The 20,213-nt window shown below is 37.9% G+C and overlaps 2 protein-coding genes across 2 annotated transcripts; one reads left to right on the top strand and one right to left on the bottom strand.

The window, feature by feature from the left end:
• Positions 1–10,729: 10,729 nt before the first annotated feature.
• On the top strand, positions 10,730–12,292 carry LOC132278167 (uncharacterized). The gene is made up of 2 exons (XM_059779978.1): positions 10,730–11,888; positions 11,940–12,292. Exons 1-2 carry the CDS (start codon positions 10,730–10,732, stop codon positions 12,290–12,292), a joined length of 1,512 nt encoding a protein of 503 aa, XP_059635961.1.
• A 5,328-nt stretch (positions 12,293–17,620) lies between these two features.
• On the bottom strand, positions 17,621–19,024 carry LOC132276062 (GEM-like protein 4). Its single transcript, XM_059777315.1, has 3 exons — positions 18,618–19,024; positions 18,077–18,351; positions 17,621–17,984 (listed from the first exon to the last, which is right to left on the bottom strand). Exons 1-3 carry the CDS (start codon positions 18,856–18,858, stop codon positions 17,808–17,810), a joined length of 693 nt encoding a protein of 230 aa, XP_059633298.1. The 5' UTR covers positions 18,859–19,024; the 3' UTR covers positions 17,621–17,807.
• Positions 19,025–20,213: the final 1,189 nt, after the last annotated feature.

Below are 20,213 nucleotides of genomic sequence, written 5' to 3'. Positions count from 1 at the left end.
CTTACAAAATTCCAGAGGACGTACAAATCCTATTTCAACAGGAATATGCTTCTGATGTTATAAAGATCAAATCATACATGGCTTGTGAATCTTAAGACTCTTTAAACTTTTATATATACAACAGTTGAAGTTACGAGGAACAGTGATGATTCAAAAGTGTTACTTAATGTTATAGAAAATAGAAAATAGAAAATCCTCACCTCACATGTGGTCACAACTTGATAGAAAATAGAAAATCTTTTTGGCTTTGATTCTTTCACATACATCTCCATCTTGAGGTGTAAATGAATGGATTGTAGGCCAAGCAAATTAAAGTTGTCCTTTTTTCTTTCAATTGTTTATTAAAAATGCTCACCTCAGCTTTAAAGCTTGAACTAATAATCGTAGGCCGGCAATATTGGATGCTATTGCTCATTGACATAAGGTAAGAGAATCTCCATATCAGCCCAATTGAGAGGAGAATGGAAGCTAGAGTCCCAAACAGGAGAATTCCAGTTTATATGCAGAATTGAAGTTTAATTTCGAAACATTTCATTACAGCAGTTGCCAATTACATTGGCCTTGGTAAATATTTGATGGTTCTTAGACCCCCTTCCATTACTGGGTGATTGAGAGTTAAATATTCATTATCTCTGTCACTATTCTTCCGGAAATTAATATCTTTATCTTACTGTTCCATTCTCTAAGTAATCTTGTGGTTTCGAAGATTCATAATCTCTGTCAGTGTTCTTTTGGAATTTAAGTATTTTTTTAAACACTTGCTGCTTCGTTGGGGGTGCTAATGCTATTAATGTCTGGAAGGCAAATCACATTGCAGTAGTTGGTGGTTCGAAGAGACTTTAATACAAGGAAAAAACTGTTGCAGGGTGCTCTCACTGTGAGGGGAACTAGGTATTAGTATAATAGGAGCAAGAAGTAAAGAGGTTTAGCACCTTTTTTATGCCTAGTTTGTTAAAACATTGGAGTAGCATTACTCAAAATTTTCGAAACTAATAGGGTATTAAGTATTTCTGTGAACTAAAGATGAGATGGTGTGGAGGAGCATGCTTGCCAGCAAGACAACGAGAAAAGGAAGCAGTTGGATCGCTAAAGCAAGCCTTTCTTCTCAAAAAGATTTTGATTTTTAACTGTCCTGCGAAACACTATTTCCAGGAACCTATTCAGGAAATTTATAGCCCTTTCATGTTGGCTATAGTTTCAACCAACTAAATAATTTCTAAGTGAAGAGAGGAGAGAAACAAATATTGTATTGTATTGAATTATTTGTTGTGTTGATGTCTTAACAACAAATCCCTTACACTATATATATTATTCTCCCATAGACCTTTGAACTTTCCAAGACAATTCTCAACCACACATATGATGCATGCACTCACTTGATACATGTACACACTTGATACATGTATAATAATAGATGCATGAATGAACATATACATGAATGAACATGGCATTAATCTAATTTTAACACACCCCCCTTAATGCCATGTTGTGACACCCAACAATTCTCTAACGTATTCAAACTTATTTTTTGGAAGTGCTTTGGTAAAAATGTCCGCAACTTGATCTTCAGTCTTACAATACTTGAGTTGAATGTAATGCCCCTAAACTGATACCAAATTAAAAAAAATAAAATAAAATAAATAAAATAAAATAAATAAAATTCGGCATAACCTCCCCTAAAAAGGGTCCTACCACAACCTGTTCAAATGAAAAAAAATGCGATGGCCTTTCAAGACCTACCTAACCTGTCCCAACACACAATACAAAAGAAATATAATACATTCCCCAATACCACAACATCAACAACCTCCCCAAGTTAGCCCATCATCGTCATCCCATTCAACTTAAGCATTTACATAGTCTTGCATCCCTTCAAAATATCAACAAGAGTTATGATTTATAATACATGACCTTGTCTTGCAAAAATGAATACACGACATTTTAGTTTTGAGACTATACAAAAAAAATGGGCTAAGATACAAAAGGTAACAAAATACAACTCCTAATCTTCTTCAAGCTTGCGGGGGATTTTCATCCGCCACTTCTTTCCCATTTCCTGAAAAAAAAGTTAAATTAATGGGGTGAGCATATTGCTCAGTAGGTGGCACCTAAGACACACCTCTTGTGTCCCCGTGAATTCATACAAAGAATAGAGCAATAGGAATCGGGGTCATACTATGTCAGGAAAGTACAACATCACATCCAAACTCAACATCAACAATACAATACAATGGAATGCAATGCGTGTCACATGTCGCTCCCCATTTTCAAAATCATTCATCTGTCACTTTCCAAACTGTTAATGTAACCCCCTTTGGTACCCCCGCAGCGTCGAGAGCAGCACCGAGAGAATGATTGGCTACTGTCCCTAGACCTTTGGTGACTCCGCAGCTGTAACGACCCTAGCTGATGCCAAAATTTAAAAAAAAATTCGGCATAACCTCCCCTAAAAATGGGCCTTCAACAACCTGTCCCAATACACAAAACACATAATATCATCCAGCATCCCATTCATCCGTTCATTATACCTCAACATAGTTCCTCTCATGGTGGAACATCCACACACCAATTAATCTAAATTATCATAATCACAGTCCCAAAGTACATGGTTAAGATTTAAAGTCTCTGTCTTACAACGTTACATGATACAATTGCATGGAAACATATACCATAATTCCATTAGTTTCATTTACATCAAACAAAAAATAAGTTTGTTCTTAAGTTACAAGGCCATGAATACTGACTTAGTTATATTTCCACAACTACGAATATATATAGAACGGTCAAAATACAAAATAGCAAACAACCTTCTAACAACTTTCAAGCTTGAGGTGGATTGTCGTCCACCGGTTCATTTCCAAGACCTGAAAAAAATAATATAAATAGTAGGGTGAGCATAAAGCTCAGCAGGTGACACTTAAGACACACATCTTGTGTCCTTGTAAATCCAAACAAAGCATAGGCCAATAGGAAATGGGGATCATACAATGTCGGGAAATAATACAGCATAATGATTCAATCTCAAGTATATCCAATACAATGGTATGAGATGCAATGCATGCTAGTGTCGCTCCCCATTTTCATAATCCAAAACATCGTTTCCAAACTGTTAATACAACCCGCCCTTTGGTAGCCCGGCCGCGACACGAGAGGAGGAATGGCTAGTGTCCCTGACCCTTGGTAACCCCGCGGCGTCATTATGGGGCCCAGCTAGCTCAACCACGCTAGGGCGACTCCCTAGTCCCCTCTAGGCTATATTAACCTCCGGCCCGTTGGTAACCCCGCAGCGACCGGGTTTCACATAAAACCATTTCATCAAAAACACTTCCCTGAAATTCCCCATATTTATTTCAAGAACAATTTCTCCCATTTCATGCAAACCCAATGGTATGTGTATGTATATATGTTCCATATATTCAATGCCATGGCATTTAAAATTCTACACCATAAAATTAAACATTCAACATGTTCAACATCTCCCAAGTAATTATTAACACATAAAACAACTCACATTTATACACATAAATTTCTCTAGACAACATTCATTTAAAATAATCATTGATACAATTAACTTCTAATTAAGCATGCTTGGCATAACAAAGGAGTATAACTCATAATGGAACAAGAAAGTAGTGGATTAAGGTGTCCCTACCTCAAAAGTGAGCCAAAACCCTTAAAATGGGTCTCTAAATTCGAAGTCCCTAGGAAGACCAAATCTGAAATTGCTTACACTAGCACGTAGAGCTCGTTGTGGGCTTCGTTTTGCCTCAAACGGCTCTCAAATCTACCAAGGATTAAGGAAGAAATCAAGAGTGGAAGTTGCAAAAGAAAAAGAAATAAAAAAAGAAATACAGAGAGGAAGAAAGGCAGCGGGGAGAGAGAAGAGGAACATAAACAATGGGTCTCTAATCCCATTTGGCACATGATAACATAAAATAAAGTGGGTCCCACAGCTAAATAAAAAATTTCTTTTAACCTAAATATATATATATAGATAAAGTCAAAAACTTTACAGCAGCGTCATCGAGAGGCCCAAATAGCTCAACCACGCTAGGGCAATCTCTCTAATTCCCTCTAGGCTACATTAACCTACCGGCCCATTGGTGACTCTGCAGCGACCGGGTTTTCTCAAAATTCTTTTTATCAAAAACTTATTTCCCAAAATTCCCTTTTTTTTGTTTTCAAAACATTTTCCCTTTTTCCTTCATGCCCAATGCCATGGATGCATAATGCACACCCATTTTATACTATGGAAATTGAGGGAACTATCATTACACAATTAACATAGATCCACACAAATTTCCTGACAATTTATCAATCATCATAGTCATGGAAAATTCACATATCAAGCATGCTCTCCACATAAATTAACAATTACACATATATAGGCATAATTTTCTAATTCAACAATTGTATCACTTTCAAGGTAATTAATTTAAATAAGGCATGATTTCCACATAATAAATTCTACCAAGTTACAAACACACAAGTATGTAAAATCAACATCTAAACATGTTTATTTCACAAATCCACATATACACATAAATATGAATCTCACATACAAAATCACATCATTTTAGAGGCAATCAACTTAATTAAACATGTTAATCATCAATTTAAACACATTTAAAGACAATTAACAAGGAATAACTCACAAGGGAGCAAAAACACGTGGATTAAGAACCCCTACCTCTTAGAATGCAAAAACCCTCAAAGTGGGTCTCAAAATTCAAACCCCAAAGGGTGCACGAAATTTGCAATTGCTGGTATGGATGTGTAGAGTTCGTCGTGGGCTTCGTTTTACATCAAACGGCACCTTAATCCGGCGTGAAATGAGAAAGAAATCTTGTTTCAAAGATTGGTTGTCAAGTGGAAGACAAAAGAGAAAAGAAACTGAGAGAGAAAAGAATTGGACGGGGAGAGAGAAAGAAATGAAGGGAAAATAGTCTCTAGACCATAAATTAGGTAGTGGTGGTGCCACCACTATCCTTTGACTTTTCCTTTTTCCATTTGATTTAATTTACTCCACATATGAATACATAGTGCACCACCATGCAAATACTACATAAGTCACATGAAAATAAATGCACCAAAAACAATTGGACTCAACCAAAATCCCACGCGTAAAAGTGAAATGACCAAAATACCCTTGCGGCAACAAAATCGCAGAAAATTGAAAAAAGGCTGAAAATCAGAAACGTTACATTGAATCTCTTCATTCTCCACGGCTTCTCTAATGAAGTGATGCTTGATTGCAATGTGTCTTGTGCAACTATGGAAAATAGGATTCTTTGTCATAGCAATTGCGGATTTGTTGTCACATAAAATTGGAGTAGCTTCTCTTTGCTTCTCACCAACATCTTCAAAAATTCTCCTTAGCCATATTGCTTGTGACGCTGCCATTGATGCTGAAATATACTCAGCCTCGGCAGAAAATTGCGTAACCGTTTCTTGCTTTTTAGATGCCCATGAAAATACACCCGAACCAAGAGAGAATGCATAACCGGAAGTACTTCTCATATCATCAACACATCCGGCCCAATCACTATCACAAAAACCAAACAACTTTGCATCAACATTTTTCTCATACAAGATGCCAAAATCAAATGTACCTTGTATATATCTCAATACCCTCTTTGCAGCCCCAACATGAATTTGACTTGGATTGTGCATAAACCGAGATAATAAGCTTGTAGCATACAAGATGTCGGGTCTTGAAGATGTCAAATATAATAGACTTCCAACCAAGCTTCTATAGAGAGATGCATCCGTTTCTTTACTTCCATCTTCTTTCATCAATTTTTCATTCACAACCAAGGGAGTGCAAACGGATTTGTAATTCAACATTTTGAATTTTTCAAGAAGAGTTTTTGCATACTTCTTTTGACAAATAAAAACTACTCCTTCTTTTTGATAAATTTTAATGCCCAAGAAGTAATGCAACAAACCCAAATCACTCATTTCATATTTTTTCATCATCTCTCTTTTAAAATCATCAATCATTTTTTCATCACTTCCGGTAAATACCAAATCATCAACATAAAGAGAAACAATAAGAATCCCAGTTTTACCTTGTGTCTTGTAGTACAAGGTTGGCTCACTTTTGCTCCTTTGAAAGTCTTTTTTGATGAAGTAAGAATTAATCTCACTATACCATGCCCTGGGTGCTTGTTTTAGGCCATACAAAGCCTTCTTTAATTTGTAAACTTTCTCTTCTTCTCCTTTTGCAACAAAGCCTTGAGGTTGTTCTACATAGACATCCTCTTTCAAAACACCATTCAAGAAGGCTGATTTTACATCAAGTTGATACAAGGACCAACCATTTTGAGCCGCCAAGGCAATAAGTGCTCTAATTTTGTCAAGACGAGCCACGGGTGAAAAAGTTTATTGAAAATCAATTCCGGGCTGTTGTGAATACCCTTTTGCTACAAGTCTTGCTTTGTTCTTTTGAATGGAGCCATCCGGATTGAATTTTGTTTTAAAAATCCATTTCACACCAATCACATCTTTGTCTTCCGGCTTCTCTACTAACTCCCAAGTCTTATTCTTCTCAATCACATAAATTTCATCTTCCATAGCTTTTTTCCATGCCTCTTGTTTAATTGCTTCTTCAAAGTTCTTCGGTTCAACAACACAAAAATTACAACTTGCATACACATCACTAAGACTTTTCATTCTTCTTGGAGATGAAGAATTTGAGTTTGATGGAGAAGTTGGGATTGATTGTAAGCTAGATACGAGAGACATTTCTTGTGGAACTTCAAGAAAATCTTCATTTTCACTTTCTTGATTTCCTGATTCTTCATTGAAAATGGGGATTTGATCTTAAATTTTCTTCTCTTTCCAATCCCAAGCAGCCTTCTCGTTAAGGAGAACATCTCTACAAATAATCAATTTATTCTTCTTCAAATTAAAGAGTCTATAACCTTTTGATTTTGAGCTATAACCCACAAAGATGCATTTTTCACTAGCTTCATCAAGTTTGTGTCTTACTTCTCTTGGAACATAAGCAAAACAAATACACCCAAAAACTTTCAAGTGTTTCAATGATGGCTTCCTTCCACTCCATGCTTCAAATGGAGTTTTATTCTCCACCGCTTTTGTTGGACTCCTATTCATCAAGTAAACAGCCGTATACACGGCTTCACCCCAAAATGATTTAGGTAGCCCCTTCTCATGAAACATTGATTTTCCCATCTCAATAATTGTTCTATTTTTTCTTTCTGCCACTCCATTTTGTTATGGAGTGTACCCAACTGTTAATTGCCTCTCCAAGCCAATATCTTCACAAAACTTTTCAAACTCATTTGAGTTGTACTCTCCACCTCTATCACTTCTTAATACTTTGATAAGATGGCCACTTTGCCTTTCAACAAACTTTTGAAATTTTTTGAAAATAGAGAACACATCTAATTTTTGTCTCATGAAATAATTCCATGTCATTCTTGAAAAATCATCAACGAAAATAATAAAATACTTGTTACCCGCTTGAGTTGGTGTTGTCATCGGTCCACACACATCGATATAAACAAGCTCCAATGGTGCTTTAGCCCTCCATGCCTTCTTTTTCGAAAATGACTCTCGGTGATGCTTGCCAAGAGCACAACCTTCACAAACTTCTTTAACTTCTTGTATTGTTGGCAGCCCATATACCATGCTATTTTGTTGTAAATTCTTTAAGCTTTGGAAATTCAAATGGCCAAGTCTTCTATGCCAAAGCCAAGACTCATTAACAACATCCATCTTCGAGGCCATATTTTTGAACATGAAAAAGTGAGAGGAAAGCTTCTATTTTTGCCCATCTTGTCACGCCCCGAAAATTCCAATAAAATCCTCCATTTATTCAAATACAAATACATCAAAATACACCCAGGATCATAAAAATTACCCCCTCTTTTATACAAAGTCAATAACCTCAATATACAAAAAAAATTTCCAAAATAAATAAAATAAATCCTCCACGCCAACTCTTCATCCTAAGCCCGTATCTACGATCCCCGTCCATCTTCGGTACCTAAAACTGGAGGGTGGTGAGACAAAAGTCCCAGTAGGAAAAACCATCTCATGGAGGTTTAATAAAACAACTTCACAAAATAAACATGTACAGGTGAGTATAAATAAAATAACTATACATTTAATCAAAACATTTAATCAAAACCTCCCCATGCCATTCAAGGTATAGAGAACCCCACCCTGAAAATTATTTTCCTCATTAGATTATCAAGTCCTCAAACTCCGGTCACCTCTGCAACCTCACGGCTCCTCTGTCTGCCGTCCATTTTCTTAGTCGATTTTTCTCTCACTCTCATTTTTCTACTCTGTTTGCTCACTAAATTCATAAAACAAGGCATCATATATATAGGAAAACCCACCCCCTCGCACCGAAACCAGCCAACAGACCCACGTGCAAAAAAAATCAGTCCAAGTCTAAAAGTTAATCTGCCAAAATCTCATCATATCCAACACACTCAAATACAATATCTCACTCCAAGACCCAACTTACGTGAAGCTCCAGACTTTCCTTTCTTATCTTTCATCATTTCAATACCAACTTGCTCCTTCTTTCTTTTCTTCTTAGCCGTCCACCTTCTTCCTTAGCCCACAAGACATAAATTATATATAATATATAAAGATACAACCAAAACCAAATTCCATTCTCTTTAAAAATCTTTCATGTGGGTCCCACCAAAAAATCACTTTTCACCATTTTAACTCCCAATTCACTGGCTCCCTTTACTTCACTCTTTATGCATTAAATATATATGTAATATATGCATTAAATATATATATCATATATTTACATAAACATGTGACAACTATGACAAATGGGACCCGCCAAAAACAACCTTTCCTTGTCAATTTCTCATTTCTTTAATTTCGTCCAACGTCCAAGTGCATTCCTTTGCATCAATTTACATATATATAAAATACAACAAAATTAAATAAAAATTCAAAACCCATTAACTTTCAGTAATAAATAATTAATTTAAACAGTCTAAAAATCATAAAATAATGAAATTAAAATTTCAAAAATTCGGGTCATCACACATCTTGATTTTTGCCACAATATGATTTTGTCCTCCCTTATCATAAATTTTGCAAGAGTCCTCATCAAAATGAATGGAGTACCCATGCTCTACAAGCTGTCCAACACTTAACAAATTTTGATCCAAATCCGGAACAAGTAACACATCCCGAATATGCTTTCTTCCTTTTTTTGTCTCTATGGCAATAGTACATTTTCCCTTTGCTTGGACCAAGGCACCGTTTCCCATCCTCACTTGAGAATTGGATGAAGAATCCATCTCCAAAAATATATTTTTATCGCCGGTCATGTGGTTACTACACCCACTATCAAGAAACCACACATCATCCTTTTGTTCCGATGTCGAATGACAAGCATAAAACATGCTCGCTTCACCTTCGTGCTCTTCGGAAAAATTAGCTTGCTTATTTGTTTTCAACCGGCAATCTTTTTGAACATGTCCAAATGTAGTGTTTATATATATAAGTTAAATAAATATTTATTTATTTACTTATGGGGCCCGCATGAGTTTTAAGTCAATGACTTAAGAGTCATTGTATAGCCTTTTATTCTGCTCTCTCTCTCTCTGCGTCCAGACCCTCTCTCTCGGCAGTTTCTCCTTTTTCTTTTTTTTTTGCAATTTCAAGCTTTGATCTAGCTCTATCCCTTTGAAATTTGGTAGAACCTTGTGAAGCAAAGTCGGAGAGCTTGTCAAGGCCTTCAATTTGATAGGAGCCAATCATCATTTGGTACACTCTAGGGAGTTCAAAATTCTAGGGTTCTTGGGCTTGGATTTGGGGATTTTGGGAGTTTTCACTTCCATTGAGGTAGGGGTGTTCTAATCTACAATTTCTTAGTTTTTTTTTGTGAATTTTTCCCCTTAAATTTGATCCTATGCATGCTAATTTTGATTATCTAGTTTGTGGTTGAAGTATGTTTAATTAAAATGCTAAATGTGTTCCATGTGTTATTTGAATTCATATATATGACTAGATTTATTACGGTGATTGAGCATGTTTGGTGTTGACATATTGTATGTCCTAAGATTATGTATTTTTTTTTATTATTTATTGCTTTGAAATAAAATGATGCTATGGTCAATAAATAAATAAAAGAAATGATTGCTTAGAAATTTTTATAGATTTTTATTATTATTTTGGTATCCTTTTGGGTCGTTACAAATTTGGTATCAGAGCAATGGTTCGAATACCATTAGGATGACGGGTAGAGGCCTACCTAGGATTGCATGGGGAGTTGAGTTATTTGCTTACTTGCTTAATTGTTTACGTGATGGCATGCTTATATGCTTATGTGTTAAGGTGCTTAATTATTTGAATTACATGCTTATTTGTTTAACTGCTTATATGACTACGTGTTAAGTGCTTAATGTTGTTGTATATGATTAGCATGATCATGTTTATCATTAGTTGGGTATTATGCGACTATGAAAGGTGCTTATGTGTTTCCATTCTTATCAAGTCATTCGTGTGAGGACTTCGTTCTCGTGCATATTTTAGTGTCATCGTTTTTGATTTGTTTCCTTTTTCTTATAGCGTCATGGCAACACGAAGGGATCCCGGGGAAAGTTCTAGCTCCAATCCCATGGAAAGGGATCAGGAGTAAGTTGAGGAAGATATCTTGTTGCGTGATTTGGTCCCACCAAGAGGGGGACAAGCGAGGGGGACTGTTGATCCACCTTTTCAGATGAATAGGGAACAAATTAGGTTAGCCATTCAAGAGGCTATTTTTGATGCATATCGACCGACAGGTGTGTCATCGTCACAGTTTGTGCCACCACCGGCTCCACCACCACCACCACCTCCGAAGACAAATGAGCTAGATGATACTCTTTCTCACATTGCCAGGTTCGTGAAGTTGATGCCAACCTTGTTTGAGGGTGGTCCAGATCCGCTTGTTGCGGACAGTTTCCTGGATAGGGTGGAGAAGCATATTAATGCCATGAATTTGGCAACGGACAAGTTGAAGATCACATTGGCGACTTACAATTTTGTGGGCGATGCTGAGATTTGGTGGAAGACCATTTCTCACACCCATAATCTGGATACTATGACATATGCTACATTCAAGAAGTTGTATTACGAGAAGTACTTTCCAGCGCCTAAGCGGAGGGAACTAAAGAAGGAGTTTGATGGGTTAAAGCAAGGAAGTATGACAGTTACAGAGTATGAAAACAAGTTTACATCACTTTTGAGGTTTGCACCGGGAATTGCTAATGATGAAGAAGGAAAGATAGAGAAATTTGTTGATGGCCTTGATCTTACCATTAGGCCAATTGTAGCTGCTTCAGAACCGACAGAGTATACAAAAGCAGTGCGAAAGGCTTTAGTGGTTGAGGCTGAGAGTAAGGACAACAAGGCTATCAGGGAGTCCTACAAGCACAACAGGGGTATGAGTACTTTCTCCGAAGGTCAATCAAGTAAGAAGCAGAAGCATGAGCAGTCAAGGTTCAGGGGACAGCAGCCAGTTAGATCTGCACCCACAGCTTCAGTGTCCATGGGGTCTTCTAGACCGAATGTTACTTGTTTCAGATGTGGGCAGTTGGGACATTACAAGTCCCAATGCACTCAGACACAGGTAACTCGGATGATTTATTTCAAGTGTGGGCAGCCAGGGCATCACAAGTCCCAGTGTACTCAGATTCAGGTGGCGTCTGGTGGATGTTTCGGGTGTGGCCAGCAGGGCCATAGGGTGAAAGATTGTCCACAGCGGGGCAGTGGTTTGGGCAAAGGTGGAGGTTCACAGCAGAGGCAGATGCAGTCTGCCACAGTTCAGTCAGGATTTCGACCACCACCACCACCTCAGCCGTCTCAGCCAGCTATGTCAGCCCAGAGTTCTCGACCTGGTAGGGGAGCTTCCTCGAGTGCACCTACGTAGCAGTCTGGCTATCAGGCAGGTAGTTCCCAGGGGCAGAGGACCCCGGGTCGCGTGTTTGCACTCACTCCAGCCGAGTCACCATCCAGTCCTTCAGTTGTTAGGGGTATGTTTCTTGTGTCCCATTCTTGGGCTCGTGTATTGTTTGATTCTGATGCTTCTTATTCATTCATTACTTCATCATTTGCACGGGCATTGGGTTTAGAGGTCAGTCAGTTAGACAGACCACTTTGTGTTGACACGCCTATCGGGGGTTCAGTTGCTCTTAGTAGAGTTTGTAGGAGTTGTTCCATCACAATTGCCAGACGTGTTCTTGAGTTCGATCTCATCCTTCTCGAGATGACGGGATTTGATGTCATTCTTGGGATGGACTGATTGTCATCCTTCAGAGCTGTCATTGATTGTTTCAGGGGCAGAGTTTCAGTGTGTACCCCGGATGGGGATTGTTTCTGTTTTGTGAGAGATCGGTGTGATCCTCTCACTCATTCATTTTATGGTGTTAGGGGTCGAGATCGGCAGACATTCTTCTTGGCTAGTCTTTTCGCCGATGATGACGTTGAGTTTTATAGGGTTGATTATCCAGCAGTTGTGCATGATTTTCTGGATGTGTTTCCGGAGGACTTGACTGAGTTGCCTCCACACCGAGAGGTGGAATTTACTATTGATTTGATGCCTGGTACCACACCAATCTCTATGGCACCGAATCGTATGGCACTGATTGAATTAGAAGAATTGAAGAAACAACTTGATGATTTGAGGATGAAAGGCTTTATCCGACCGAGTGTGTCACCGTGGGGTGCACCGGTCTTGTTCGCTAAGAAGAAAGATGGTTCTTTGAGGTTGTGCATTGATTACCGAAAGTTGAATCATGCCACCATCAAGAACAAGTATCATTTACCAAGGATAGATGATTTATTTGATCAGTTGAGGGGAGCCAGTTATTTTTCGAAGATTGACTTGAGGTCAGGCTATTATCAGTTACGGGTTAGAGAGGAGGATATTCTAAAGACCGCGTTTCGTACGCGGTATGGACATTACGAGTTTCTTGTTATGCCTTTTGGTTTAACCAATGCGCCGACGGCATTCATGGATTTAATGAACCATGTCTTCCACGATTACTTGGATCAGTTTGTGGTAGTTTTTGTGGATGATATTCTTGTGTATTCACGGACTCGGGAAGAGCACGAGGTCCATTTGGGTATAGTGTTGCAGATTCTACGGGAGCACCGTTTGTACGCCAAGTATGAAAAGTGTGAGTTTTGGCTACAAGAGGTGAAATTTTTGGGACATGTTGTCTCGGAAGGTGGGGTTTCAGTTGATCCTTCAAAAATAGAGGCAGTTTTGAGTTGGGAGCAACCCAAGAATGTCTTTGAGATCCGGAGTTTCCTTGGCCTAGCAGGTTATTATCGGAGATTTGTGAAGGATTTTTCCCGTTTAGCAGCTCCTATGACCAGATTGACCAGGAAAGGGATCAAGTTTGCATGGAATGAGGCCTGTGAGTCATCCTTTCAAGAGTTGAAAACAAGGTTGACTACGGCTCCGGTGTTGGTGATACCTGAGCGTGGCTTAGGTTATGTGATCTATTGTGACGCCTCACGTGATGGTTTGGGTTGTGTACTGATGCAAGATGATAGAGTAGTGGCTTATGGGTCTCGACAGTTGAAGACTCACGAGCTTAATTACCCTACTCATGACTTAGAGTTAGCGGCAGTTGTATTTGCTTTGAAGTGTTGGAGACACTATTTGTATGGTGAGAGATTTGAGGTGTTCTCGGACCACAAGAGTCTCAAGTACCTTTTCTCCCAAAAGGACTTGAACAACAGACAGAAGCGATGGGTTGAATTCTTAGAAGACTATAACTTTGAATTGCAGTATCATCCTGGCAAGGCAAATGTGGTAGCTGATGCTTTAAGCCGAAAATCTCGTGGGACTTTGGCTAGTTTAGCCATTCGGAAATGGAAAATGCTGGAAAATTTGGCTGAAATGGGATTGTATTATTTTGATGATGATGATGATGGCAGTGAGTTAACATTCTTGTTTAGTCTCGTGGCTCAACCCACTCTTGTTAGATGGGTGATTGAGTCACAGAGACAGGATTCAGATTTGGATGCCATTTACACTTTGATCTCCAGTGGCGAGATCGTGAAGGATTGGACCTTACATGCAGATGGAGGTCTACGGTTTAGGGGTTTGTTGGTTGTTCCTACAGTTTGTCGTGAGGACGTCTTACGGGAGTTTCATACTTCCCGCTTTGCAGTTCATTCGGGTGGTACCAAAATGTATCACAATTTGAGACGTCAGTATTGGTAGAATGGAATGAAGAATGATGTTGCACAGTTTGTAACTAAGTGCCTTACCTATCAGCAGGTGAAGGCCGAGCACCAGAGACCAGCTGGTTTATTGCAGCCGTTGCCGGTAGCGCAATGGAAATGGGAGGAGATTGCAATGGATTTTGTGACAGGTCTTCCTAGGCCACGGAGGGGAAATGAAGCCGTATGGGTTATTATCGATAGATTAACCAAGACGGCTCACTTCTTGCCTATTAAGGCAACAGATGACGCAGAGACACTCGGTGTACTTTATGTGAAAGAGATTATGAGATTGCACGGAGTTCCAGTGGCTATTGTGTCGGATAGGGATGCTAAGTTCACCTCGAAGTTCTAGGAAGGACTTCAAGCAGCGTTTGGCTCAGCGTTGCACCTTAGTACTGCATTTCATTCACAGACGGACGGCCAGTCGGAGCGTACCATCCAGATCTTAGAGGATATGCTTCGAGCCTGTGTACTTGACTTGGGTGGTAGTTGGGAGGATCACCTTCCACTTATTGAGTTTGCCTACAACAATAGTTATCAGGCGAGTATTCAGATGGCTCCATTTGAGGCGTTGTATGGTAGACCTTGTAGGTCTTCTGTCTGTTGGACTGAGGTGGGCGAGACAACCACCTTAGGACCCAACATTGTACTCGAGACTACCGAGAAGATTAAGCTGATCAGACAGAGATTGCTTACAGCTCAGAGCCGACAGAAGAGTTATGCAGATAGGCGGAGACGACCGCTATCCTTTGAGGTGGGAGACCATGTTTTTCTTCGGGTTTCTCCAAGGAAGGGGTTGATGAGGTTCGGGAAGAGTGGCAAGTTGTCACCACGATTTATTGGACCTTTTGAGATCTTGGACCGCGTAGGAGAGGTTGCCTACAGACTAGCATTGCCACCACAGATGGACAGGGTTCATAATGTCTTTCATGTGTCGATGCTACGGAAGAATGAGCCAGATCCGTCTTATATTTTGAGTTGGGTTGATGTGGACATTGAAGAGGATGTTTCCTACGAAGAGGGACCAGTTCAGATTCTTGACACACAACAGAAGGTGTTGAGGAAAAAGACGATATCGTTGGTAAAGGTTCTTTGGAAGCATCATGGAGTTGAGGAGGCTACTTGGGAGCTCGAACAGGAGATTCGCTCTAAGTATCCAGAGTTGTTTTCTCCCTCAGGTATGGCCTAATTTGGGGGACGAAATCTTTTAAAGTTTGGAAGAATGTAGTGTTTATATATATAAGTTAAATAAATATTTATTTATTTACTTGTGGGGCCCGCATGAGTTTTAAGTCAATGACTTAAGAGTCATTGCATAGCCTTTTATTCTGCTCTCTCTCTCTCTCTCTGCGTCCAGACCCTCTCTCTCGGCAGTTTCTCCTTTTTCTTTTTTTTTTTTGCAATTTCAAGCTTTGATCTAGCTCTATCCCTTTGAAATTTGGTAGAACCTTGTGAAGCAAAGTTGGAGAGCTTGTCAAGGCCTTCAATTTGATAGGAGCCAATCATCATTTGGTACACTCTAGGGAGTTCAAAATTCTAGGGTTCTTGGGCTTGGATTTGGGGATTTTGGGAATTTTCACTTCCATTGAGGTAGGGGTGTTCTAATCTACAATTTCTTAATTTTTTTTTGTGAATTTTTCCCCTTAAATTTGATCCTATGCATGCTAATTTTGATTATCTAGTTTGTGGTTGAAGTATGTTTAATTAAAATGCTAAATGTGTTCCATGTGTTATTTGAATTCATATATATGACTAGATTTATTACGGTGATTGAGCAAGTTTGGTGTTGACATATTGTATGTCCTAAGATTATGTATTTTTTTTTTATTTATTTATTGCTTTGAAAGAAAATGATGCTATGGTCAATAAATAAATAAAAGAAATGATTGCTTAGAAATTTTTATAGATTTTTATTATTATTTTGGTATCCTTTTGGGTCGTTACACCAAATTTCTTGCAATTGAAACATTGAGGTTTTCCCTGAAACCAACAATTTTTGTCAACATGGCTACTTCTCTTGCAAATTCCACAATTTTGTTGAGTGGACTCTATATTTCCTCTTCTCTCAAAATTATTTCTTTCTCTTCCTCTTCCTCTTGAATTTCTTCCTCTTCCTCTTGAATTTCCGTGTCTTCCACCTCTAGAAGATTCACCTTTGGATCGATCAAAACTTGATGGGTATTTTTCTTGATTTTTGGAACTAACAGCTTGGATTGAAAAGCACTTTCAATTGTCTTTTCAAAGCGCCTACTCAACCTTTGCTCAAATGCTTTTATGGAACCCATCAATTCTTCAACACTCAAGTTTTCAAGCTCTTTAGTCTCTTCAATAACAACAACAATAGAGTCATATTTTTCCGGCAAACTAATTAGAATTTTTTCAACAATTCTTTGATTAGAAATATCTTCCCCATAGGTCTTCATTTAATTTACCACCTCCATAAATTTAGAAAAATAATCTTTCAACAACTCAATTTCTTTCATTTTCATATTTTCAAAATCTCTTCTCAAAGATTGGAGTTTTACAGTTCTTACCTTCGTGCTGCCTCTATACTCCTTCTCGAGAATATCCCATGCCTCTTTTGCTTTAGAAGCATTGATAATTCTGGGAAAGATTGTATCAGCAACTCCTTGTTGAATCAAGCCTAAAGCTTTTGCATCTTTCTTCTTATGATCTTTCAATTGTTGTCTTTGGACATTCGTCAAAGTTGTTGTATCCTCCGGTTCATCATACTCATCTTCAACATAATCCCATAAATCATATGAGAGAAAAATGGTCTTCATCTTCACATACCAAAAATCATAATTTTCCCCATCAAAAATGGGAAGTGCTGATTGATGGACACCTAGGTTTTGATTGCCTTTAGTCGCCATCACGATCGATCTTCTTCGGGTTTTGTTTTCCCGTCAATAAGCTTCACGCCCAGTTTGCTCTTGATCGAAATCAAGCTCTGATACCACTTATATTGGCTGTAATTTCAACCAACTAAATAATTTCTAAGTGAAGAGAGGAGAGAAACAAATATTGTATTGTATTGAATTCTTTGTTATGTTGATGTCTTAACAACAAATCCCTTACACTATATATACTATTCTCCCATAGACCTTTGAACTTTCCAAGATAATTCTCAACCACACATATGATGCATGCACTCACATGATACATGTACACACTTGATACATGTATCCACTTGATACATGTACAATAATAGATGCGTGAATGAACATATACATGAATGAACATGGCATTAATCTAATTTTAACATTTCAGCCTGGATTTGGCTTTCAGCAAGATTCATGGATGGATTTTGAGAATTAAATCTGCAAAATTTGGTTGATAAGGTGAAAGAATATCATCCCGCAAACAATTTATGACATAGAGAGCCACCATAGAGTCCAAATCAGATCGATCTCTATATATATCATCAAACATCAAATTTTCCTTCACATAGTCATTTATCATGAGATTGTTTTCCATTGGATCAAAATAAGCCCAAGTAACAAAATTTGTACAAAATTGCAACTGTATAGTTTTGTTCACCTAACATAAAAACATTTGAGAGTACAGTGAATTGCAATTCAATTGGCTTGCAAGATTGCCTGCTGAAGATATTTGAATGTTTTCTGATAATTTAAGAATCCCATAAACCAGAACTCAAAGTTATCCACAGTAACTATTTCCATGTACTTGCGCGATGGTTTCTTCACATTTTCGCTTTCAATGACTCTCTTGATCTTACTTAATGGGATCAGGACCTGCAAAGATACATATATGATGTATCAGTTAAGTATCATTTGAGAAGCTAGAAAACAAGTAGAAAATATAGATTTCAACAAGGAATATATACCTTGTAATGAATTCTAACTAATTCTCCATTTGGAGAAGAAACTTGGATTGATTTCTCACTGCGAAAGCCAATCTGCTCAGTGGAGATGAAAAGAGTTCCTGCTATAGGACCAGCTGTTGTTGATAAATAGCATTGGGAAGCCTTCAACAGCTTCTCTCCTTCTCTAACACTAAAATTCTTTTTGAATACTTTTTCCAAACCACCTACTTGAATGATTCTAGCCCCCAGTCTCAACTTCCCCTTCACAGTTTCCGTTATCTTGGGGCCTAATCTCACTGCAATTTTTACAAAAATATTAATATGAGACTATGTCAAAAACATATTATTACCATACTCAGTAGTTCTATGATAATACATAGGATAAATTCAATTCAGTTGGGAAGATGGATGAAAATGAAATGAAATTCATGATTTTATGGTTAGCAATACATATCCAAATTAATGAAATAGAAATACTAATTTGATGAAGCTTGCTAAACAGAAAAATTCTTGGACTTGATGGTTATTCTTGGTCTAAAATGAGATGAGCAAATATACTTACCATGTTCTCGAATGTCATTTGCAAAATTGTCTGCTTTCTCTCCAAGCTTGCTTATCCTATCAATCACCGACTCCAATCTACTCTGTTTAAATTTTTGAGACTGATTTGAAGGAGCAGAGCGAACATGGTACTGGCAAGCAGGTCCAGTTAGAAGTTTTTTTGATGACCTCTCAGCTGCACGGCGTGCTGCTGAGAAGATCATAAGTTGTGTGTCATGTTGTGGAAGCTGCAGGTTCTTCATAATCGATGTTTGGCTTAATGTCACACTTCTGTCTCTAAATTTCTTGCTGTTGCAATGCCAATGCCTACAGACTTGGTTACAATTCTTAATCAAGCCATTTGTTCTGCATATATTTATATAGGAAGAAGTTAGTTGGTGGATCTCAACTTTTTTGGTTGCATGAGTCATATATGGCTCATCAATAAGAATTAAAGGCATCAGATATATGTATGACCTTTTAAAAGAAACCTATTGAAGAAAAGTGTCTTGGAAAGAATAGTTCAAGTCTTCTTTCTTGAAAATTTCCAATGTGTAAGGATGCTGGATTTAATTAATGATGCATAAAGGAGATTGGAAATTGTTACTTAAAGGCATAGATATACTTATTAGAATTCTAAGCATGTTAGAAGTCAATGATAGAATTATCAAGTTACTCTAATTAATGTTTAATATTCAAATTTTCTTCTATTTTTGCAAGTAAATTGTTAATCCCTTTTTCTCTCAACCTTTCTTGCTTTCTGAGACAAAAGATGAGAAATCTTTGCCGCCCTTTGGTCTAAGCTTAGTCAGCTTTTCAATAATTCAATCTTAATAGGCACCTTATGTTGCCTCATTTTCTTATGGCTTGTGTGGGCATGAATCAGCGGGACTTTTGAGCTGGCATTTTAGCTTTCTTGTATCAGCATACTTATCAAAATACAATTAAAGAGAGGGAATTTGACACAAATTAATGTAATTGCAAGATGAATGACATACTATGAAGTGAATGACAATTTGTCATTAACTCACTATATGTCATATCTAGGAGATTGCATCACACCGTCATGCAATAAAAAGATTAGTAATCAATTCAAAATTTCATCAGTGTCTGAAGGCAACACATCAAAATCTTTGAAGTGTTTTTTTTTTTTTTTTTTCCCGATAAATAATTAAAATACCGAACAAAAAGGGTGTAACACGAGGACTTCGTACTACTCTCGCCCCAAGCACGCTTAACTGCAGACTTCTAATGGGAATCGTTGCATTAGTACTGTTATGATCGCATTCCTTCTAAAAATGCTGTTGGTGTTAGAAAGATCAAATCATACACGGATTGTGAATCACAAAAATATTTAAAATTTTAAAAATACAAGAAGTTACTAGGAATGTGATTTCTAGTTAAATTGTGAAGAGGAAGGAAGCTCCACCAAATGGAGACAGTGTTGACTCAAAAGTATTGCTTAATGGTATGGAAAAGAGAAAACCCTCACCTCACATGTGATCACAACTTGGTAGGACCAAATGCTCATGTGGAAACCTTCATCTTGAGGTGTAAAGGAATGGATTGTAGGCCAGACGAATTAAATATGTTTTTTTTCTTCTTCTTCTGTTTTTTT

This window comes from Cornus florida, unplaced genomic scaffold (assembly GCF_030987335.1).
Source record: "Cornus florida cultivar Cherokee Brave unplaced genomic scaffold, ASM3098733v1 CherokeeBrave_3.0.0_Hap2_Chr10, whole genome shotgun sequence".
In the NCBI taxonomy this organism is placed as follows: Eukaryota; Viridiplantae; Streptophyta; class Magnoliopsida; order Cornales; family Cornaceae; genus Cornus; species Cornus florida.
This window is presented reverse-complemented; position numbering and strand designations above follow the sequence as displayed.